The sequence below is a fragment of the Crocuta crocuta genome, unplaced genomic scaffold (assembly GCF_008692635.1).
Source record: "Crocuta crocuta isolate KB4526 unplaced genomic scaffold, BGI_CrCroc_1.0 scaffold233, whole genome shotgun sequence".
Classification (NCBI taxonomy): domain Eukaryota; kingdom Metazoa; phylum Chordata; class Mammalia; order Carnivora; family Hyaenidae; genus Crocuta; species Crocuta crocuta.
In genome coordinates, this window is record NW_027529526.1 from 1,031,051 (window position 1) to 1,056,616 (window position 25,566).

A 25,566-nucleotide genomic window follows, 5' to 3' on the forward strand; every position below is an offset into this window, starting at 1 on the left:
ATATTTATATAAATAAATCATGATATAACTATAAAATTCTTCTACCCCTTTTTTGAATAATCTTATCCTACCTTCTTCAGTAGATCTTGCACATGGTGGACTAGTCAGGCTTTGGCAATTAGGTCCCCACAGAAAATGAGAAAAAGAAAGCTCACCACCCGTGAATCTGTTCATGTAAAATCAAAAATAGTACACTTGGTATTTGCCCTGGCAAGCGTCAAGTAGGTGTGCAGGCGTTGGTAGGTTAAGTTTTTCAACAATAGTGCAGCATAGTGACACTGATTAAGAAAGAAAAAAAAAAAAAGACACCCACCAACACATTCAAGAAAAGCACTGCTGCTCTCCCAGAACATTGAAATTTGATCGAAATTCCCTTCTGAAGAGCATAAAGCACATTTACTTGGCACATTAGTGGAGTAATTCAGTGCATGTAGTATCATTTAAAGCCCATGGTCATTTCTTCCTGCAAGGCTGGCCCTTGGTTCATTTAGATTTGGCCATCTACGGGGCTTTCCTTTAATGTTAAATTCTATTAAAGGAATGAAGAAGTTTAAATAGGTTACCTAGACTACTTCTTCCTCCTATTGCTTTTTAAAAGCCCTACCATGCTTTCAAAGAAATTTCCTAATTTAGATCAGTTCTCCTCAGGGCAGAGAAAGTGGGAGAAGAGGCAATGGTTTCGCTGTCCCCAGGGGGCATCTGCCTACATTCTGTGTTCTCACGGTGTGGGGGTGTTACTAGCATCCAGCAGGTTGAGGCCAAGGATGCGGTTAAACATCCTTCAGAGCACGGGACCGCCCCCCATAACAAGAAATCCTACCCAAAATATCAATGGTGTGAAGGTTGAGAAACCTGCGTTATAGGATTCTTTTCAAAATTCCATCAATAAAACTGTGTACCTGTCTGCTCCGTTCCAGGCGCTGCGCCTGATTCTTCTGACCATGTTGGTGCAGAGTCCTCCCGCCTGTGCAGAAGCCCACATTTATATAACCTTCTCTTTAGGGTCCACAGAGCCATCCGACACATACCCTGATTCCCATCCATCTCCGGGAGAATCGGAGCATATAAACAAAGGAAGCAAGGCTCTTCATTAGGTGAAGAGAGAAGGCTTAAGGTCATCAAGAATGCTTTCTCCTAAAGAGGAGATAAAACAGGGAGCAATATCTAGATGGTCGGATTGCACTCTTGGAACAGGTTAAAACTAAAAATAAGAACTTGGGTCACCATGTAAAACACGATTCATAAGCTCATCAAGAGCCCTGGATTTTTTTCCCTCCACGATGATTTCTCTGCTCCCAGAAGGAGGTCAAAAAACATTCCTCAACTCTCAAATCCACGCTTTAATAATGTTCCATTAAGGTTAAAAATCACTCCTGACAAGGCTGCTGAGACCCACGCTCTTTTCATCTGCACCCCAGGAAGAGAGCTGGGCCGGGAAGCAGAATAGGGTCAGATTTGCATTCCAACCTCCTGGCTTCACTTGGAAGGAGATCAGAAGGGGAGAATGTTTCTTTGATCCAGCCTCTCTTGTGATTAAAATTCACCTTAAGGTTTTCTTCCAAGTCCCATACAGGTAAACAATCCATCCCCCTGCCCTGTTGAAACTGCAAACTGCCACCACACCAGGTTAGGGCAATGGCCCCAGCACTCATTACAGCACAAGGTTGTCTGCATGCCCATCTTTAATGAGCCTCATGGTTCATGTGCGATCCAGACTCGCAGTGTGAGAGGCAGATCTGGTTAAAGCTGGGATGCAGAGTGATGGGAAAGGCTCTTAACCAGCAAAGTATGTAAATACAACCCAAGTTGTTCATTAACACATAGCAGCCAATATAAACTACTTTCCAAAATTAGCCAAAAAAATCTGCGCAAAGCTGGACATTCCAGGGCTGCTGGGGGCAGGGGGGTGGGGGGTGGGGGAGCTGCACTTCATGCTGGGTGAGAAGGCTGTCGTAGCTGCTACCGTAGAAAGGGGTCTAGGAGCTCTGGGATGGAGTTCATGGAGTATGCAGCATCAGCTGTGGGGGAGAGGGAGAGGACGGAAGCCCAGAAGTGGGACCCTAAAGTGGCTTGGAGACCCCTGGAGCAGAAAGGGGCTGAATGAAGGCACGGGTGGAGTAAAGGGAAAACCAAGACTGAGATGCATTCCCCAGTCTTCCCTTGGTTTGGGGCCACACGTGGCCTCCACCATGTGGAGTCCGTGAAGATCCAGGAGAGAAAGGCTGCCATGAAGGCTCTCTCGCAGTCTCAGCTGGGATCTCCAACGCAAAGTTGAAGCGTTTCTCAACCATCTCTGAATTGGAGACGCGCAGGGCACCTTCCATGCACGTTGTAGTCTGTGCTTCCCACATCCAAGAGCACATCTCCACGCAGGCCAGCCAGAGAGCAAGACAGTCGAAACAAATGCCAAACAACTAGAAAGAGAAGGGGGAGGGACAGAAGGCAAATGCAAAACTTTGCATTTCAACCATGGTTAAGGCTGGACTGGGTGTCTCATGATAAAGTAAAATATGCAAACCTCGGAAGAGCTGCTGTAGATCTCTCCCATAGCTTAGAGACTGATCAAATACCATCTGTTGTGGCCGTTGTCATGGCAGCATTTTTCTCTGAATACCAGCGTAGCTGGGTGCAAAGCGCATGAAAATGATTAATGCAGACGAAGACTGTCTCTCTGGGTACTTCCACGGCCAAGGGGAAGACGGGGCTCCGGGCATACAGGTAAACGGGACACTGGTTTTCAGGAGTCAAGAGTTTCTCACCAGGCCCCTTAGAGATTTCCATCCTGGGAACAGGGGCCAATGGCTGCTGCACTGAAGTCAGGCACGGTTACAGCTATTTTCCAGAAGTTGTGAAATAAGTAAGGCCTAGACAATGGAGGATTCACACTGCAGACAAGGCCAAGAATGAACCTACAAGGTCTGGGGATATGAAAAGCACCGTGCAGCTTCTCTATGAGCCTCATATATCAGCTCAGACAGCTTCCTTCCAGAAGTGGGGCCCTCACACCTGGCACTGCTACCTGTCAACGAAACTCATCATTCATCCATTCACTAATCCGTTCCTTGACCTATATTCACTGAGCACCTACTGGGTGTCAGGCAACGTGTGGTACTGGGCACGCAGTGGTGAATAATCCCTGACCTCGGTTTAGTGTAGGGGACTGGGCATTAAGTCCATGCACTAACAAGTGTCGACAACATCTATCAGGTACTAGAAGACCTGATCTAGCCAGGGGCGTGGAGGTAGGTAAAAATTTCTTCAGGAAGAGATAGCATGTAGGTTAAGAGAGATAGGACTTTTTGTTGGCCTATTCACTGATGTAACCCCAGGCACACATGGGGACTTAGAGCAGTGAGGACTGCATCGCTGATATTCAAGATTTGTTGACTGATGGGAAATTTGAGCTGAGACCTGAGTTAGCTGGACACAGACTGGGGAGAAAATCCATACTAAACCTAGTGAATCTAACACTCAACCGCTTTCATGCAGGGTGCAGCATACCACATTCTGGAAAGCAAAAGGGAGTTGTGATGGCTGGAAGCCAGTAGGCAGAAGAGAAGAGCTAGGAGATAGGACACTGAGCAAGAGCAGAGGGCTGGCCACATGGGGCCACATTCGAGAGCTGACAGGAGAGAGAAGTGGAGGTCCTCCCAGGTCTTAGGGAAGCCTTGAAACATACCACCTCCCCAGCCACTACCGGGGCGACAGCAGCCAGACCAAGCCCTTCTGATCTGAAAGCTCGAGGATGGGCTATTTTGTGTCAGGGATGGCTCGAGCAGCATCCATGATGGGGGGCTCTGGTGACATCCGGTCTGGGCATGGAGACAGGGAGGGCTGGGAAGGGAAGGTCAGCATCTGCGGTCACATGTACTAGAAGGTCTGCTTCCTATCCAACAGGCCTCCATGCCTTTCTGACACTCCTTCCTCTGCCCCTTTTCAAAAATAAAAGTCGAAAAGAGGAAGGGAAAAAAAAGAAATCCAACCATGAAACCAAACCAAAAAGCGCAATGAACTTTGGGAAAACGCTCTCCTAAATGCCCATCTCATCTGTGATGTCTCTTTCCTCTGTGTTCCTCAGTCATGACCTCATGCAGGATCTGTCCTGCTGAATTATTATCATTATGCTTTGGACACCTCTATCAGTGTTGGAGCTCAGCATCATCCCATGATCACAAGGGCTCATGGGCCACAGTGTGGTCCTGGAGACACAATCCCGTGAGACAGAGCTGGCAGGGCTTGGACATTATGGTTTTCGTTTTAGGAGACCCAAGAATATGGGGGGAACATATGGTGGCACTTCGAATTCTCTTAGGTGGGGAGATAGTCAAGAGCATCTCCCCTTGTGAGTGCCACAAGCTTGCTTAGCTGATGCATGAAGCTGTCCTAGCCCGGTAGCATGAGGGGCTCCACGTGGTGTGTCCCAGCTTGGGCCATTCACATCAGCTCTCGCTTTCTTGGTGGCTTTCAAGCAGAAAGCTGGAGAATGTGGGACTCAGAGGCCGGATGGGGCTTCAGTTACTAGATCTGTTCCTCTTGCTAGTGCTTCGCCCAGCTCCTTCCTTCAATTTGGCAATGTTATCCACCTTACCGTATATGATATTTATAACTTCAGCTTTCTGAGATGTTGTCAAGAATTCCTTAAAATAAAAACTCTATGGGAGTCTCTGTGCTGTTACAGCACATGCATTAAGTCCATATGGATACAAAAAATTATTTCAAGGAGAAACAATTGCAAACAAGAATCTTAAATTCCTCCAGTGACTATCTTTTCCCCTTTTGCTTCCAAACGCTTCGAATATTTCATTTTCCTATTAGATTCTGACTTCTCGATTTCTCCCTTGAGACAAAGAGAAATCTGGAAAGGGAGGTACAGCTAACATTCTAGAAATCAGTCCTTACTCTGGAGGCTCCCATAAAAAACCCTTACAGCTGAGCTCTGTGGGGATGAGGGGGAAAGTTCCTCTGGGGACCAGCATGGTCAGAAAGGTGCAGCAGGTGCCCCTGGGCGCATTCATCCAGCATCCCGTTGCCAACACCCTGTCCCCTGCTCCAGTTTCAGAGTTATGTTGCCTAACTTCCTAATACTCCCTGAAGGGACTCTTCAAACGTTAAGTTTCCAAGTTAGGAGCTGGACACGGATGCTAAAGGGAAGTGATTAGGGCTAAGGAGTGGCATTCAGGGATGGAACACAGGCTTCAGAGTCAGACAAATCTGACTTCAGAGTCAGGTTCAAATCCTGATTATGCCACCCATCTCCACTGAGTTACCTCTGTGGCCTGATCTGTAGTTAGAACACCCATGAATCACAAACGGTGGTGGTTGTCTTTATGGGAGAGGATGTGTACGGGGTGCTTCATAGGTGCCCCAGGTGTTGTGGCATTGTCATTTTTGACATGACATCCCTGTACATACTTCTAAGGCTATGACATGCCCACGGCTATGTGTAGAGCTGGTCCCTGGCAAAGCAGAGAGTTCGACAAGCTTATTACCTGGGCTGCCTTCCATGTGCTCCTGGCTTTCCCCGCAAGCCCAGATGGAGACTCAGGGCTCTCTCTATCATTTGATGTCAGGCCCATGTCTCAGCAAGCCCACTCTTGAAAAAAGAGCAGTAAACTAACTCACAACAGGGCAGAGAGTTTGCTCCTGGCTTCCTACGGGTTATGCCTCCCACTGGTACCTGTATTCCATCACAATTATTGGAGGACAGTCATCTTTAGAAGAATACAGAGTTCCTCCACCCTGGATTCTGGCTCTTTTACAGACTACCCACAAGACCCTAGCAAAATTAGTAACTGCTTCAAGCATCAAATTCCTCCTCTAGAACATGGGAATATGGAGAACTACCTCAACAGAGATGCTGAGGCATAGATAGGTGGACCTTGACCAAGGTTGTGGTATATAGTCAGAACTTCAAAAGACTCTTTCTTCATCCCATTCCAGAATGGCAGAATATTCTAGATCACTGGCTGTCTCCAGAAAGGGATCGCTTTGGAGTTGTGAGATAGGCTGAGGCTCGCTAAAGTGCACAATGCTAGTATGGCCTCTCTACGAGCGGGCTCCTTATAGCTAGAATCCATTTTGACCCTGTTGGAATTAGCACTTTCTGTCCCAAAAGATTTCTGGTCAAAGTCTCCTTTATCCTTTACTAAGTGACATAAAAAAACCTAAGACAGCAGACAAATAGTTTCACTAAGAAGGAGCAAGTCTTTTTCACAGAAAACCCGGACTCTTCCTAAAGAGAAGGATACAAACTCAGACACCAACATCAACAAGAAAATTCTGCCTTCTGGCCCCCACACATATGACTGCCTCTTGAACCAACAGAGCACGGTGGTACTGTGGGTACTTGCTAGAGAATTCCACCCAGGAGCTAACTAAAACTTGGTCACCTCATTCATTCTTTGATGAATAGTGCCTGAGTAATTACTCTCTTGTAGCCTCCACTCTAGGGGAAGGGGAAATAGAAATGACAAGACATGACAAAAAATTACCACATATATGGTCCTTCCTCACATAGCAGACACAGTACCCACAAGAGCAGACTCCCCACTCACCAGATATCACGAATGAGGTAAGGGTTTGCTTACACTTAACAACTCACCAACTCAAAAGCCTGACACTGACTCACTGTGCTCTTTATAGTCTGGTTCTTTTTGTAGCGTTGTCATATTTACATCCTTAAACCCATAAACCACCACAAAGTCTTCAAGAGACAGAATATAAATGCAACATAAAACACCAGATCTTTGTCACACTCCACAAGGGCAGCAAATCCTCAATTTTGGAAATACCACTGGAATAGATTATTTTAGCCACAAAGCAAATGTGTATAAAGGAACAGGGTAATGGGATCATTTGCAGATAAAGGCCAAGAGTCAAACTTGCCCGCTGGTTCAGTGGCCAGTTCCCTCATAGCAGCCTCTGAATGCAGTCCTGTGATCCAGCCAATTTCCCATGATCTGTAGCTATGTCATGAGCACGCAGTGGATTTCAAGCCTGCAATTCCAAGGATAGCCGGCATACAAGTCGGAGACACACCCTGGCAGCGTCACAGACCCGGAAAGCAAAGCCAAGCAGAATGCTTTAATACTCCATCCTGCAATACTCTGCCCTCCCGCTGGTGGCGGCTGGAATGAAGGCACCTGCTGTCACCCTGTGCCTGTACATATCACCCTGCAGTGTTCATTTCTGCCAGAGACAGAATTCAAAAATTGCCCTTCCCTTCCCACTCTAATTCCAGATGCTACGAGCAATTAGTAAGTCATTATTATATGCCAGGCACACGATCAGCACCTTTCATACACATTACCTCAATCTATTTTTTTTTTAAGTTCAAAAAGCTATTAGTAGGTATGGCTATGGACCAGGGCCTGAATTCTAGACCGCTGGTGATAATTAATGTATAATTTGGGCGATTTTGCAAGCAGTCCACAAAATACACCAAGAAATTAGATGTGACGAATAGTTTTAAATTCTAAAATTTGTGAGCTGAGCAAGGAGTTATGTGCCAAGCCATCAGAAATCACAAGATATCAAAAGCAACTAAGAACATTATTAATAATGAAAATAATTCTCGACTCTGTTTACTGCCACAGGCAGATGCCAGAGGCACAAATTCCACTGGAAGAGAAGAACAAGCTAGACCAGGAAGGTCTTTATTACAGGATATCCTTGAGCTTTCCAAGGCTACAAGATATCTAATGCACCTGGGAAGAAATAGTGACAATTTTTAACATGCCATACAATGCTAATCTCGTTACTATTTCTGTCTTTGTCAAGCATTCAGTTGAGAAAGGCTACAATTTTTTGGAGGTAAAAAATGGTTAAATACTGGCCACTTAATATAACCGTACCTATATTATTAGGAAGGTAGCCTCCTCCTAAAGGCGAAATCTAAGCTGTTGGGGGACCATAAAAATAGAGCGCTTTAGAGCTATTCATAAATAAGGCATCAGTACATCTGACACTCAGAATAGAATAAAATCTCTGCAAGTCTCTCTGAAAGAGATCTCACAAGACAGAGAGGAAAAATCAAGTGAAAAGAAACTCCCCAACCTCAGGCTGACCCTTGAAAGGCCTTCTCGCTTTAGTTAGGGCTTCCTCGGTAGGATCTCTATAGCAAAGCAGAAAAGGGCGTAGGAAAGAAAGGCTTTCAATCCGAGCTGGTTGCCCTCAAAACCTCCCAGAAAAGGCAACTAGTTATCCTTCCCAACAGTGAAAAGAATCCAGGTTGCATGTTCTCTGGTCTTCCTACTCCTTCAGGGCAAAGTGTGAGAAAGAGAGGGATTTTCCCCCACCCCCGTCCCCTCCAGAGGCAAAGCTCCTGTCCAAATGTTGTCATCTGCAGGGTGACTGGAGCCATTACAAAGAGCAAGTTTTACCCTCTGAGAAAGGGATCAGGGATTTCACGGGAGCAGAGGGGAAGTCTGGATTTCTCAGCTCCTTAGCTATTTGGGGGCAAGGTCCTTGATTTCCCTGAGCCTCAGTTTTGCTTGCAGAAAAGTAGGGATAATTATCCCCTTCTTGAAAGCCTTACAGAGGCCTTCCAAGAAACTAATATTTACAGTCTTAGAAAACACAAAGCACTGGGAGAAATTCTTTTCCGTACATTATTATTTCAGTTCATTTTCCCCACTAGATGTGGTAGATACTGTTGCCATTTTCCACATGGGGAAATGGAGGCACAAGGTGCTTAAGTGCCTTCCTAAAACTGCAGTCATTAAATGGCAGAGTTAGAATTTGAACATTTAATGGAAAGGGGTTAATGCTAAGAGGCCCTCTACAAACAGGGAATATTAACACCCAAATGGCAGGAGCTTCACAATCACTCTTGACCAGTCTGGTCATCTTCCCTACCCTGGGACTTGGGCTGACCACGTGACCAGGCAGGCAATCGATCCCTTTAAACCAAATCTCATCGTCATTATCAAAAGGACGAAGGACACTTGACACAAGAAGGAGCTGACTTTTCCCCACATTCTTTTGTACATGTTTTACAGGAGAGATTTATGTTCTTAAAGTGTTGGAAATCCTTAAGAACAGAAATTATTAATATAATATAAGCATTTGTGAGCATCATTTTGAAGTCAAAATGCTCTCCAAACAGGGATCTTTCAAACCACCATATGCCAGTGCTTAGGATCCCAGAAGAAGTTATGATACTTATAAGAATATGACAATTTGGGGAATCACAAACCTCAAATGTGTGCAGGGGGCAAGCAGGTAACACATAACAAAAGCTGGTTTTAAGACAATAGAGAATGGTGGGGAGTAGGGCAAACGCAGCCCACACCCAACTCAAAGGGGCAGCTGCTACCCAGTTTCAGCCAATTGTAGCCTGGGGAGCGCCAAACCGGTACTGGCCAATCATCACATCTTTTCTTTAAAAAAAAAAAAAAGAAAAAAAAAGCTGGAAGATCAATTTGTATGAAGTACATGGATTTTCATCTAACTAATAGCATCTATTTAGTTTTTATTTTTGTTGCAAAAGGTCTTCTGGGTGCCTGGGTGGCTCAGTTGGTTAAGTGTCCATCTCTTGATTTTGGCTCAGGTCATGATCTCATGGTTTGTGGGTTTAAGCCCCGTGTCTGGCTGAGCACGGAGCCTGCTTGAGATCCTCCCTATCCCTCCTCTACTTGTGCGTTCTCTCTCAAAATAAATACATAAACACTTAAAAAATAAATAAAAGGTCTTCTGGGGCCTGACCTCAGGTTGGCAACGGTCCACCTCCCTTTGCTGAAGTGAGCACATCAGCATTCACCTACTGACCAGCTTTAACAAAGTGCAAATAGAAATTCTTTGTTAAGTTCTGCTTCATGGAAAAATAAAAAAAAACCCAAAAACACAAAAAACAAACACACATACAAAAACCCTCTTTTAACGCTATGCTGAAAGAGAATTCCATGAAGACATATGCAGGGGGTGGATCCAAGCATGAGGCCCAGATGGCTGTTATATAAACCACAGTCTACATGGTTATAAATTCCCATCCAATTTCTCTTTCAGCTCAAGAAGATGTGTACCTATTCTCCCTCCACTTATCCTCGTATTTGCTAAGTTCTTTAACCATACTGAGCACCATGTTGCCACTCACAGTGCCTCAGTCCTCAGGCTGTGCTGGAATTTCTTAAGTAAATGTTCACTGAGCACCTACCAGTGCCAGGCGATAGGGACAGATGGACAGAGGCAACGGCACCCTCAAAGAAGTTAATGTCCACTGGGATACTGGCAGCGGAGTACAATGAGCTAAAGGATTATTGCTTCAATTTTTTCAGTAGAGGAAACCAAGGGTCATACAGGTTAAGTGAGCTGGAAGGGGTAGCAGAGAATGTACCTGCAGGCTCCACGACCATGGCCTTGCGCACTGTTCAGGTCCCATCCATGCAGACCTGACTACAGTGCTCAGACAAGAGGAGGTCGAAAGCATCTTAACCTTTCCAGAAAAGCAAACTGACTGGCTCATTCAAAATATTTAAACTTAAATAAACCCTATACAGATGTTAATTGTAAAAATTTTAAACAACTTTGCAAACTCGTTTATGTTTCAATGCATGTTTGCACAGGCAGAGCCCGAAAGAGACTTTCTGTTCTTGGCTTGAAGACAGCGTTGGCACCATGTGGTCACCAGACAAGCAGCATCAGCATCACCCAAGAAGCTTGTTAAAAATGCAGATGCTCCACCCCAAACCTACTGAATCAGAAACTCTGGAAGTAGGGCCCTGTACTGTTTTAATAGGCACTCCAGGTGACTCTCTTGCACCCTAAGGCTGGACCAGCGCTGCCCTGGGAGGCTTTGCCAAACCCAACACTATTTCCCTTATCGATGAAAAGAATCTGCTATATTGGTGTCTTTTCTGCACACCTTTATAATGAAGCTAAAACAGAAAACAGTGAGAGAAGATCTGAGAGAATTTCTTAGCTTAGGACAACTCAGGTTTCTTTGCGGCATTGAAAAATACAAAATCCGTGTTACATACCTGACCTATTAAAATTTGATGTGTAACATCATCCCCACTCTCTGGGAAGTTGTTGGACAGTTGGGCCATTAATTGTTGAGCATGTTCATTCATCTAAGAAACATGAGCTGAGCATTTCCAATGTACCCAGCACCATGCCAGGTGCTGAGAATATGGAGATTTTTATTGAACTAAAAGATGAAAAACACACTATATGTACTATAAAGTTTGAGGTCATTAAATAACAAAATATGATAAAGATCTCAAGATTTATTTAAATGTGCTATTAGTTACAAGACAAATACACATTAGTTGGGGGACCTTGTACCTACGCATAAGTGTATGTGCATGAAGAGGTCAGAAATACCTGGAACCCAACTTCTAATAGGGACTTGTGGCTCCCAGGACAGCTTAGTGTCTGAATTGACCCACAACATGGACGTGTGGTAGTGAAAACGAAAAGCGGGACTCTGATACCCCCATACTTCCCTACAATGACCTGATGTAAATTTAGTACAGATGTGGAAAACTCTATTCTGAAGTGTTCTAACAATGGAAGCAACTTTCAGCCAACTCAGAAATCCAAGGAGCTGGCAGTAGCAAAATGAGCCTCTGCTACAAACCCAAATAGCTTACTGTCTAATACAGCAAGAATTATTTTGGTTGAATTATTAGTTGGTTGATTCCCAGAGCATATTAGTTTCCTACTGGTGCTTAAACAGGTGGCCAAAATTTAGTGGCTTAAAGCAGCCCAAAATTATCTGCTAATTCCAAAGGAAAAGCAGTCTCGGTGAGCTTTAAAATAAATGAGTTGGCTGTATCCATTCTGGAAGTTCTAGGGGAGAATCAGTTCCTTATTCTTTCCTAGCTGCGAGAGGCCACCTGCAGGCCTTGGTTCATGGCCCCTTCTTCCATCTTCAAAGCCAGAGAATAGCATCTTCCAATCTCTTGCGCCCCCCCCGGTTCCCATGTCCTTGTTCATCTTCTCGCTACCCTCTTAGGATTCTGGTGACTACACTGGGCCCACCCAGATAATCTAGGATAATTTTCCCATCTCAAAACCCTTAATCACACCTGCAAAGTCCCTTTTGTTATGTAAGAAGGCATATTCACAGGTTCTGAAGATTAATATGTGGGCATCTTTCAGGGTCCATTGTTCAGCCTACCGCACTGGGCGCCTACTTGGAGTATGCAAAAACCTTTCAGTGCACAATAGTTAGGACAGACATAACCTGTAAGCAGGCAAGGGAACGGCCATCTGACATGTTCTCCCCGTGAGCCAGGACTATGCCAGATGCTTACCAGGCTATTGCTCATCCATCCCTGGCAGCAACCCTAGAGGGCATCTTCCATTATGATCCCCCTTTCACAGATGAGGAAAGGCTCAGATTTAGTAACCTGCCCAGCACATATGCCTTGGGATGGGAGATCCAAGTCTGCCTGATTTCAGTCTTCTTATTCTTCTTCACACCAAATCTCCTTCTCAAGATGGAAGGCCTCACCTCCGGGGTCTGCCTCTACCTACACAAGGGCGAGTATTACAAATGTAATTTTTGTACCTCCATGTCACAGTCCATCTTTTGCCTTCGTCAGTCAATTTCCTTATATGCAGAACAGACTAACAGTTAAAGGAATGGACACTAGAGTCAGGCTTCCAAAGTTCAAGCCTCAGGTTGGCACTCATTAGCTGTGTGACCTCATGCACACTACTAAACCTCTCTGTTTCTTCATCTGTGAAAAGAGAATAAAAGTAACTGCTCTCATAGGGTTTTCTGAAGATAAAATACATCAGTGCAGAGGTCTGAGACATTGCCCAGTTACAAGTATATATGATAGGTGTTTGCTATTCTAGTCATGTAAACACACAGACAGAGTCCAGGACAAAGGCCATAGCCCCAGGCTCTACAGCACGAGTGGAAAAGGGGGTGGGGGGTCTCTAACATGACTCACACTTAGCTTCTGGCACAGCACAGCATCAGTGTCTAAGTTCTCCATGCCATTTAACGGAATGAACAAAGTCTATTTGCCATTCTAAGAAAATAAGAGGAGTTAAAATGTATAAAGTACTTCTCATTTTTAATTTCTGGTTGTAAGGACACCTAAAAATGCTTATTACCTCAAGTACCATAAAATAACTTATAAACTAAAAATTAACTGCAATGTCCTCTGGATAAACCGGGGGGGTGGCGGGGGGAGGAATTAAGATAAGGAAAGATACTTCTAGGATAATGCTGGAAAACTTCTAATACCCAAATGGCTGCTCAGCCGCAGACAAAGATCGAACAGTGGAATGTTACAACCCTTCAGTCACATGGACAAGTCTAGGCCAGCTCCCTTCTTAGTCTCCATCTATCCGTCTGTCCGTCTGTCCATCCATCCATCCAACATTTATTGAATACCTACTAGATGCCAGTCATCTAAGTACATCCTAAGCTGGGATACTCAGGTGAAAGACGTGGCATCTCCTTCAAGAAGATAATTCAACCACAAGAGAGTGTTATGAGAAATGCAGGCACAAGATACTTGGAGACAGGAAAGACATCAGGCATCTGATGATCTCAACTACTTGAGGTAACGATTGATCTGAAGATTAAAGGTCACATTATCCAGGTGGGACAGTCATCAGATCAGCTGCATGCTGTCCAGACTGCCTGGAAAAGTAAAAAGACAGGAGTACACAGTCTTTCTGGGGGCACCTCAAATTCCAGTATGCCTGGGGTATAGGGTGTGAGTGGCCGAGTGGCAAGAAATGATGGTAACTGGATTGTGAAAGACTTTCTATTATGTGCTTCAGAGTATGAAAGGGGAAAGGAGTAGCCTAGGATGCTTTAAACAGAGGTGTGACCAAGGAGGCAGAGAGAGAGAGAGAGAGAGAGAGAGAGATTGAGAGAGAGAGACCTAGAAGTTGCCTCCATGTTGAAAGAGATTGCTGGCGAAAACAGTACTAATGAGTGAGAAGTGGTCGATGTCACCTACTGATCTTGGCCCTGGACTCTTTCCACTTTGCCTTAAATTCTAAGTGGCCTGTGGACTTTTCTTCTTTCCTTCTTGATTCTGTAACATGTGTGTGCCCTGAGGGTGATATAAAAATAGGCCCAGGGGCCCAGGGAAGAGGCAACTCAGCTGCCCAAGGAGCTCAGCCACTCCCTAGGCATGTGGCCTGCTCTCTCTCAGCTGTTGAGAGGGCTCAAGGTCACTGGGCCTGGAAACCTGACTCTGTTGCAGATGCCTTCCTGTGGCCCAGGAAGCTCTGTGGAGAGCGCAGTGGGAGGTACCTGGTGCCAGGGAGGGCTCCCCAAGGGCATCTTAACAGGCTGCATCTCACGAGGGGCCCTACTCCTTTCTCAGCTCTTACAGATCCACCAACAGGTCCACTCAGGCCCTTTCCAGAAATACTCCACCTCCTCCCTTCTGCTGATCCACACATGAAAAATAAGAGCAGGGACTGGGACGTGGAGACTATTTTTATTACACCCCTTCTCTGTCACAGAAGCGAACACCACAGGCTCTTAAACTAGATGGAGTTGGGTTCAGGCTCCAACTCCGCTTCCTAAGTCAGTAATCTGGGGGGTGTGGGGGAAAGTCCCTGAAAAGTCTCAGTCCCTATGTGCAATTTTGGGGGGGAGGGGGAAAAAAGGGATTCTGCTCATGCAATGTAAGTTGAAAATTACTGCCCGGTCCTTCTCTGTATCTATGCGCAAACTCCTACAGTCTTGGGAATTCAGGGCTGCCGCGTCCCTGAAGGACAGGGTGGGGAGGAGAGCTGTGCCCTGAGCAGCAGGGGCACTGAAATTTGGGTCTGTGGAGCCCCAGGGGACACACAGGCCAGCCTCTGGGATCCACAGTGTACTCAGACCATATGCAAAATTCTGGGTATGTGCAATCTGGGAAGGAGGGAGCCTTAGCTCTCCTTGGAATTCCAGAGGACTCTATGTCTCTAACACATGAACTACGTGCACAGATCCTCACCATAGAAACTGCCGTGTTCTGAGTGCTGCTCATAAGCAAGGAGCATAGGGGTGGGATCAGCTGGATGGAGGGAGAGGATGGAGGGAGGATGGAGGGAGAGGTCGACTGGGCAGCACTTAGCATGGCACCTGGCACAACTCTACAGGCTCTAGTTGTGTTTTACTATCGTAATCGGTATTCTCCATTATTCTCCCTTTCATCGCCTCATTAGCACTACAGAGACATTCTGAGGGATGTATTATCAACCCCACTTTATAGAACAGGAATAGAGCCTTCACGAAAGTTAAATAGCAAGCTCAAGGCCACAGAATAGCATAGAAGGAGCTCGAACTTGGCCTGTCTGGTTCCCAAGCCCAGCTGGCCCTCAATCCAGAAGCACTAAGTGAAGAAGGCAGAGGCCTCCCAGAGAGCTCAGGAGGGGGCTGGGTGCTGGGAGCCCCAGATGACCCCAGGCCTGAGATTAGCAGTCAGAGGGGTAAACAGGCCCGGGGCTTTCCGCTGAAAGGGCCAGCAGGCCTTGCTAACTCTGCACCTCTTCTAATCGACACGAGAAAGCCAAGCCATATAAGATAATAACGATTAAAAAAGAAAACCACCCCTGTGGCGGCCGTTCTGAGGCTCCGAAATGAGGCACGTCTTGGAGTACGGGGTTCGAGGTGCCAGCCGGTGCCCGCGGGCCAGGCTCCAGGCAAGGTTTCTCCTTCCAAACGAACGCAGAACTCTGCTAAACACATCACTTGACAGCCAAAAAGATGTCTCTGGGTTGCCACGGCAATGCTAAGCAGACAAAACATTTTACCCCAGCTCTGACGCACACACACAAACCTATTTAAGCGCCAAGTGGATGGACTGGTGGGTGAAAGGGGGCGGGAATGTTTCTACAGGCCCGTCTCCATGGACGCGGCCCCCAAAGTCTCTAGGTCAGCCTGAAACCAGGCAAAGGACACCTTCAGTACAAGCTGAGGCCAGCTCGCTAGGGAAGGGAAGTCACTGCTGTGCCTCTCTCCCTTGTCACAGTCATGGTCTTGTCCAAGGAGGACTAGGAGAGAGTTACAGTATATGCTGACGGTCCTGGCTCTGCCTCTTCCTGGGCACAGCCTTCCAGAACCTGGCACTTAATGCTCTTCACCAGAATGTGGGGAGTATTGTGCAGGCTCAAAGCAGATCGGGGGGACGGTATGTGCCCTTAAGTGTGAATGGGCTCATACACCAACACAGCACTGCACAGATACAAGTTAGTGCCAATATTAACATCATGAACTACCATTTCCTACCAGGGAGGGTTTTCACCTCCCAGATCCTATGACTGAACTTCCCTACATAAGGCTTGATGACCATGGGTATTTCCCTTTAAAAAAACCACTTCAGGGGACGTCTAGGTGGCTCAGTCAGTTAAGTATCCAACTTAAGCTCAAGTCATGATCTCATGGTTCGGTTCGTGGGTTTGAGCTCCGTATTGGGCTTGCTGCTGCTAGTGCCCACTTTGGATCCTCTGTCCCCCTCCCCCCCCCTTCTCTCTGCTCCTCCTCTGCTTGCATTCTCTCTCAAATATATATATATTTTTAAAATTTCACTCCAGGATCCAATAGGGATTGCTCTCCCAAAATCCAGGTAGTGATGATGGATGCAGATCTGCCCCAGACCTAAAGGCCCCTGTGCCTATGGAGTCTGTTGTACTTTGGCTCTTCCGGGCTCCGTTCCTCTCCTAGGAAGAGGAGTCTTATCAGATACAGCCTATGGCATTGGAGTAGGATCTTCAACACAAGTTGCAAAACCTTCCTTTGCAAGGGTCCAGGACATCCTTTAGTAAAGAGATGCCCCAGGGCTGTGAATGCCTCCTCCACGCATCATTCCCCTTTGGTGCACCCTCTTGCCTTTCAGATGTGCTCCTTAGAAGTTATTCTTAAACCTCCCCTTGTCCTCGGACGGAACAGCCCCCACCATGCCACGCACAGAGGTCTGTGGAAACAGCTGCACTATTACTCTCTGCTCTCCCGCACACTCATCACTGAGTTCCCTGAGGGCAGGGATCACATCTTGTTCACCTAAGCACTCACTCGGCATCCCCGCCCCAGGGCCTGGCATCAGTTGGCACTCTGCAAATGCTGACTGGCAGGCTGAAAGTTACAATGCCACCCCCATCCTGTCTCCATCAGTGCCCTTAGGATTTTCTAGTCCATATGCCAGAGGCATCTGCTCTCACTTCCCCATCCTCCTGGAAAAGAACATTTGAAGCAGAGCCAGGAGGCCAAGAGTTTGAGAGCCGAGCTCTTCTGCAACCTAGTGGGTCAGAAGTGAGAGGGCTGTGCCTCCTACCTACAAAAATCAGAGCTCTGGACCCAACCCCCAGATTGGCTGATGGACTGAACCTGCCCCTTAAAAACTGGAACAGCATCCATTCCTCCCACTCTGAAACGGCACGGTCTTTCTTTGGCTCCATTACTCAAGTCCCCGGAAGAGGCTCTGGCTTTCTCAGGGAGCGAGCCCATCAGCTCTGCTGATTATCTCAAGGGAGGTGCAGTTTTCCTCCGAGCAGGTGTGCTGCCCAAGTTCTCATCTCTCTGTGTGTCATCTTGCTTCTGCCAACATGGTGCTCCACTCATGCTTCCCACTCAGTCTCCTCCAAATAGGCCATATTTAGCCAACAACAAATCTTTATCACTGGCTGTCCTACATAAAGCCTCATTTGGAGTCTGACCTTCTAGAAATGGTGGCTCACCACTGTGCCCTATCCCCAAAGTGTGCTTCCCATGAGGAGAAATGCATTAACTCTGCACATGGCCATACAGACGCACGCGCACACACGCACACAGGGGTCCTAGTAGATGGGACATACCCGTGCTTGTTGAAGAAGCACTTCCTGTGTGCTTTAGGTAAAGCTCTGCCTTATGAATTTGTCACAGTGTGTGATGCAGGGCACATGACAATGGCCCTGTTGTCTTTATCATCTTTCTCATTTCCTACAGAACAGAATGACTGTGGTGGAGGTTGCCCCATGTTCCTGGATGCACATCCTATTTGCTGAAATAGTCTCTGCTTCATTTGCCACCAGACCGTGTCTGCCTCCCCACCCCTATGCTGGAACTAATTATCATCGACAATTATAGGATTTTATATTCCTATGTTCAAAAAAAAAAAGAAGAAAAAGAAGAAGAAGAACACAGGCCATAAAAAACAGCAATACTTTCACAGCTGGAAGAGTTAGAGAAGCCACAGAATCTCATTGGTGCCATGGCAGCATTTATAAATAACATTTTTTCAGATAGAGCTAAATTTGCACCAAGGAATCTGAGGTGACAATATTATTTTATAGTCTCGAAAGTGGACTCCAACACCTCCCGCAGAAGGCGCAGAAAATAGAGAACTGCCAAAGAGAATAAAAGGTTCATTACCTTCAAATGTCAGGTCTACACATGCATTATAATGGGCCGGGACAAATGCATCAGGATCTTTCCCAGGGGGGCTACTGCCTTTCTTTCATGTGAAGATAGAGCTGCATGTGTAAAATGCTTACACTAAATTAAGTCTTCTGTCTTCCACATTTTCCCAATTATTAATATACTAGACAGCTGCAGTAGTTCTAGCAAAAATAGCAGGCAAGCTTTTCCAAAAGTCAACGCAGCCAGGAGAGGTCTGCATGGGGACTTTCCTGTGTAAGCGGTGGTTGCTCTCTTGAGTGAACCAACAGAAAAAAATCTCCACCGAAATGACAAAAAAAAAAAAAAAAGAAAAAGAAAAAGAAAAAAACCCAAAAACAAACAAAAAACTTGTTACAGAATGTAAACTGAAAAATGACTCCCCACCCCAACCACACACACTGTTCTTTATAGTAAAAAATAAAGTTGACCGAAAAGGCTGTCTGTCCAACTAACTGGAAGAACAACTCCAAAAATTAAAAAGTAGAACCAAGGGATGCCAATCACTTTGTTATACTTTGGAATGAGTCTATCAAATTGTGTCAGCTCAAAGGGAATAGGGAGAGGTCAGAAAAACAGATTATACCTTTTTATTTAATTTTTAGATTTCTGAAATCAAATGAATGTCCTGGAAAAAAAAAAAAAAAAGAAAAGAAAAAGAAAAAAGTTGTCCTTAAATTGCCACCTTCTTTTTTTAAGCAGGTAGCAGCATCACCTTAAGGTGTACAGACTGATATGTAGACTTCACGTAAACATCCATATTCGAAAAGCATATCGAAGGGCAAAACCAGCTAATAAGAGCATCATAATTTAATGCACTCTGAGCTCAACAGTGATCATGAATTTTCATTCAAAGATTATGAGGAGGACATATAACAAGAACAGATGTTAAAAGATTCATTTGCTTTTGTTTTTTTAAAAGCTCTACTATCAGAGCTGAAGTCTATCACACCAGCGAGAAGACCCCTTGCCAAGGTCATGTTAACAATGGTCTGGATAGTGTAATACACTTCACGTTTCCTGTCACCGTTCTGATTTCACATCATTCTGGCCTTTGAAGGCAATCAGTTCACATGCCCCAATTTCTGAGTAAGCCACCATGACCTCATCTGTGCCCCAGCACCATACACAAACAGAAATCACTGTGTGTCTTTGAGAAAGCAGAACTGAGTCCCAACGGTCCAAATTCTCAACAAGTTTATGTTTGCACCAGGTCTGCATAATTTGTTTCTCAAAGAAAGGTCAGTATTTCATGTTCCCCGTCTAAGACTCTACATAAAAATCATGGCCACTTTTTAGTAAATGCCCACAAATGTCAGAGAGAAGAACATGGCTACTTGGAAATAGCTGTTAGTTTATTAATATAATCCCCTAGAGTAAAGCTTACGGTGTGGCTGTTTTCAAGGTGGTCACCATCAGAGAGGCAGGGCTTACTTCTATAATGCACTCACCAGCCATGTACCACTTACCATTTGCGATCTATTCTTGGGACAGCCATTGATGTCTTCAATCTTCTCATTGGCTGAAAAAGGAAACACAAGTCAGAAAAATAAACAATCATCCCCGACACTTTGAGTAGAGATGTTCAGGACCCTTGAGGCCAACCAAGTCCTAAGGCCCATGCTGGGGTCTGTCCAATCAGCGCAGGCATGTGAAACGCTGAGCGGCAGCTAGCAAGCTTCAAGACTTAACTCATCCAGCCACCGTCCTCCAGGGACAGCTGGGGCAAGGTCGTCGGCATCTAAAGCAGGGACAACTGCATTGACGACAGTGCTGGAGCATTGAGACATCACAGAAATGTGTGGAGACTGGGAAACAGACAGAGCTGTGATTACGCTTTAGTCTTCAGGACAGCTACAACCTCCCCACAAAAGATGGGATGGTTCAGAGTGGGTCAGTCCAGCTATAACTCCACTCCTGGGGACAAAAGGCATAGATGAAGTATCTTACCTCATCTTTTCCTTTTTATTAAAAAAAAAATTAATTCCAGGGTAGTTAACATACAGCATTACAGTTTCAGGTGTGCAATACAGTGATGCAACAGTTCTGTACAGGACTCCATGCTCACCACAAGTGCACTCTTTAATCCCCACCCCTCACCCCCCAGCCACCTGCCATCTGATGGCCATCAGTTTGTTCTCTGTAGTTGAGCCCATTTTTTGGTTTTGTCTCGTTTCTTCCTTTTGTTTCCTAAATTCTACATGAGTGAAATAATGTGGCATTTGTCTTTCTGATTTATTTCACTTAGCGTTATACCCTCTAGCCCATCCATGTCGCAAATGGCAAGATTTCATTCTTTTTCGTGGCTGAATAATATTCAGTTGTGTGTCCATTCCATGGATAAAGGTTTGTGTATGTGTGTGTATACACACACATCTTTATCCATTCATCTATCAATAAAGACTCGGACTGTTTCCAAGTTTGGCTATTGTAAATAATGACGCCATAAACGTAAGGGGGTATGTATCCCTTTGAATTAGGGTTTTTGTAGTCTTTGGGTAAGTACCCAGTAGGGCTAGATCTTATGGGAATTCTATTTTTATCTTTTCTCTCCTTTTTTAAAATGTTTTTTAATTTATTTTTGAGAGAGAGAGAGAGAGAGAGACAGCATGAGCAGGGGAGGGGCAGAGAGAGAGGGAGACACAGAATCCAAAGACAGGCTCCAGGCTCTGAGCTAGCTGTCAGCACACAGCCCGACTCGGGGCTCGAACCCACGAACTGCGAGATCGTGACCTGAGCCAAAGTCGGACGCTTAGCCAACTGAGCCACCTAGGTGCCCCTCTATTTTTGTTTTCTTGAGGAATCCCCATAGTGTCTTCCAGCAGCTGCACCAGTTTCCATTCCCACCAACAGTGCACAAGGGTTCCTTTCTCTCCACGTCCTCACCAACTCTTGTTCCTGGTGGTGTTGATTTTAGCCATTCTGACAGGTGTGAGGTGATCTCATTGTGGTTTTGATTTGCATTTCCCCGGTGAGTTGAGTCCCTTTTCATGTGTCTGTTGGCTGTCTCACCTCATCTGTAGCCGGAAATGCTAACACTGCTTAATACTTATAGGATTATTAATAATTCTATTCCCAAAGTGGTAGCACACAGAGAAAATGAGAGAGCGAGACTTAAAAGTGGCTCATTCAAGGCCATGTAGTGAGTCCAGGTTAGATCTGAAACACATTCCTAAAGTCATAATGGCACCTGGCTATTCAGAGAAGTGGGAGAAAGAGGTTGTGTTGAATTAACTGGAAACCAATACCAGTGACAAGGAAGAGAGGCCCAGATCCCCACAGTGAAGTAAGAGGAATCCCTGTAAGACACAGCCCAATTTATCTAGGACAGGTGGAGGGGGGTTTCAGTTTGCCTCGGCAGCACTACATAAAAGGCAATATATGTAGACACTGGGGCACTGGCTTTGGAGGCAAAGATACCTCTAAGTCTGAATCTCTGATCTACAGCTGTGTGACCTCAGCCATGTCACTCAACCTCTCTGGGCCATAGGTGCTCCAGGTACAGGATGGAGCTAATATTACCCACTTTGGAGGAAGAGCTATGAGAAACAGATTATAGGATGCCAGAAAAATACTTCATGCAGTGCCTAACACAGAGTAAGTGTTCTATAAAATGGCAGCTATCATTTATCCAATTATACATACCATCTATGTAAAGTATATAAGATATTAATTTCCCTCCTGAGGTCTCCATCTGAGTTAAGCCCACAAACTCAGCTAGGAGTCCATAGGCAAGCACGGAGGTTCTGCCGCCTCTGGGAAGCTGCTGTAAGCTTCCTACCCAGTCCCCTTGGTCCTTTTACTCAGGGTCCCCACCCCTAGAAGGAGAAAGCACCTGCAAGTCTCTGCTCCCTCAGCACCGTGTACCTTCCTCTATTTTGCTTTGAATCCTTCAAGGTGTAATTCCTTTTCTGGCCTCCCCCAGCTATGCTGATGAAAGCCTGGCAGACATGCAGATTTGGGTTTTCACATTTGTGTCTCAAGAAGTGCTTACAAAATCAAATTTCAAAACAAAACAAAACAAAACACAAAAAACCCTATCATGTCAGACTTTAATAAATATGATGCCAAAAATCTCCAGGAAGAGAAAAGATTAAAAACTATCTGAAAAGGATAACCAAATCAAAGTGTCCCAAGTTCCAATTTTAGAATTCCTGAATCTCATACATAATACAGCTCACCATCACCTCAACTGGGCTTATTTTTTTTCCTCTGGTGTTTCTACCTCGAGAAAGAAGGGAGAATAAAGCTAGTGTCAAGAAATTGTTTAAGGGGGCATCGATGGGGGAGAGGGAAAAATGGGTGATGGGCATTGAGGAGGGCACTTGTTGGGATGAGCAGTGGGTGTTGTATGTAAACCAATTTGACAATAAATTATATTAAAAAAAAGAAATTGTTTAAAAATCTCATTCCTAGCAGACAGTCTGGTTAGCATACATCCAGCCTAATCTACACCTACTTTAGACTTCGTCCAGACTAATAGATACTCTGCTCTATGACCCACCTTAGAAGATGTCAATCTTCAGAGATCCAACTCTTAAGAACCCTGGGGTAGACATTTTAGGAAGCCTTTTCCACCTGGTTTCCCTTACCCCCCAAAGAGGTGCCTTTATAAAGCCTTTAAAAAGCACATAAGAAATGCCCAGTGAATGGGATGACTGATTCATGGATATCTGTTTAATTCGCTAGAAGATGACAGAATGACAATCAGCCAGAATAGATCACACTAGCAGGTCAACTCCAGGAGAATGACTTTTACCATCTCCTGCTTCTTACTGTAACCCCAGAGCTTGGGACAGTGCCTATACACAGTAGCCACTCAAATATATGCTGAAAGGAGCTAAGGAATGAGTATTCCAAGAATCAAAATTTTACTGCCTATTTGGAGGCAGTGGTCTTTTCACTTGTCAATATAAAGGTACATATTTAAGATGAAAAAAAAAGATCCTTGACAAATGGCGTGCCTTCAAACAAGGGAAATTATGGCAGGCCTGTACTGGGACCCTGGGCTTTGATATACAACATTGGAGAATAAAGACGGGGCTTCTGGGGTGCCTGGGTTGGCTCAGTTGGTTAAGCGCCAACTTCAGCTCAGGTCATGATCTCATGGTTCATGAATTCGAGCCCTGTGTCAGGATCTGTGCTGACAACTCAGAGCCTGTAGCCTGCTTCGGATTCTGTCTCCCTGTCTCTCTCTGCCCCTCCCCCACGCACACTCTATCTCTCCCTAAAAAATAAATAAACATTAAAAAAAAATTAAAAAAAAGACGTGGCTTCTGAGAATCCAGGCCTCTCAAGGTATCCTTCCAATTGGATATTCATGATGGCCAAAGTCATACGTCATTAGATTCTGATCAATACCCAGTTCAGCAGTAGGTTATTACTGCTCATTTGAGTGAAGGATGGATCACTGTGATCTTACAAAATCATTTTAAAGATTCATTATATACCATCTGGATAAAATGTCAAAGGGTTTGGTCTAATTGCTATTCCACTTCCTTTTCGTGGTCTGTTACCTAAACCATAGTCAGGTGCTGCCTGAATTCAAATACTGCAGCTCCTATGAGCCTAATGTCATTTTACAACATTCGAAATAAACCAATGGCATGGAGCCTATGGATGGCCACTCAAAAGAATACACGGGAAGAGATAAACCAAATGCCTAAGCCCAAACTCAAAATAAGTGCTTAATAAAAATGCAAAAACAAATCCTGAACCTCCTTGTTTCCAATTTCATGTAACTGAAATACTTCTCCTTTGCTTAAATTCTCAGGAATTTCCATGGCTGTCATAAACACTTAGAGTGGTAACAGCAGTTCTGATTCTGCTGATAAGGAAGAAGAGCTTGGTCTCGAGAGCCAAGTTTATGAACTTGTGGTAGGGGGTCTTTGGCTGCAGCCCAAAAGCAGACAACCAAAGAAACAAAAGCATTTGTCCCCAAAGTCCTCAACTATGATTCAAACTGGCATCCCTAAGAGCCAGTGCCATTGTATGTATTCCAGCAGGTTTAAGACATTCTCAACCCATGGATGTGGTAACCTGCCTGTACACAAGGTGACAGGTTAGTAGCTGGAAAGCTTCAGTGCACTTTCCAAGTAAGGAGAGTGGCATCGAACTCATTGCTTTCCAGAGATCTTCTTTTGAAGGGATGAGAACATTTCACCACCCCATGCATCCATGCATAGGACAGCTGGCAGCCAAGCCAATGGGAGAGAGAGAAACTGGCTGCCCAGAAAGGCAGAGGACTTACCCAAAGACACACAATGGTAGTAGGTCATCAATGGAAAGAGGGCACAGTCCCAGACGCTGCCTGAATTTCCTTCTTGTGCTCAAGAGGCAGCCCTCTTTGGGCGATGGAAAGTGAACTATCAGCTCTCCTCGCCTCTAACGGGAATGCTCTTCCCCATCCTCTGTCTTTGCTTCCTCCTCCCCTCCAATCCTCTTCTGTTCATCCTATTCCCCTCCTTCTCTCTCTTCTTTCCTCCCTGCCTCCCACCCCTTCTCCCCTTCCCTCCTTCCACCCCCTTCTGGCATTCTCCCTGAGTGACAGCAATGTAAGCAGGAGGAGGGAGGCCTGTCTCTCCCTCTTGATTCATGCTGTTTATCCTGGCCTCGTAAACCTCTCTAATAACTCATGGCGATGGCACTGTGATGGGCTGGCAGGCAACTGCCAGCTTTGGGCAGCTCATGACTCAAGAAGATAATCACACTAATAAGAGGTTGAACAGAGACTAGACCCTCGGTCATGAAAGGCAGGACACGAAAGGCAGCAGTGAACGATCCGTTTCTGCCTAAAGGCGGAAGCAATGGTATAAAAGTGTGGGCTCCAAATCATCCCACTACCCGAGAAACCCAGCTCCTGGGATAGGTAGACGGACTCTAGAATTGATCTATCTGGGGTAGATGAAGACTCAGGAGCAGCGTCTATGATTAATACCTAAGGGTTTCCTTCGAGCCATACATCTGATCATGGCACTCCCCAGTGTGAAAAACCAACTCTTCAACCACCAGGCTTCGTGCTTAGGCAAAAGCCCAGAACTCCCTGCCCTGTGCCTGGTAGCGCTGCCTTATTTTGCCTTGCTGACCCTCTGGCTCTCTGCCCTCCAAACCTGTCTGCACGCTATTTCATCTGCCAGGAATGCCCTCCTAACTGCTTCACATAGCTAACTCTAAGTCTGAGGTCTTGGCTTAAAGGTAAATTCCTTAAGGAACCTTTCCTTGATTCT

General features: G+C 45.5%; 1 protein-coding gene across 1 annotated transcript in view; it reads right to left on the reverse strand.

The window, feature by feature from the left end:
- NAV2 (neuron navigator 2) overlaps positions 1 to 25,566 on the reverse strand; it is a 270,778-nt gene that overhangs the window by 239,110 nt on the left and 6,102 nt on the right. Inside the window, 1 exon segment of the mRNA XM_077761085.1 lies at positions 19,810 to 19,862. Coding sequence (XP_077617211.1) covers positions 19,810 to 19,812 — 3 coding nt within the window. The 5' untranslated portion in view covers positions 19,813 to 19,862.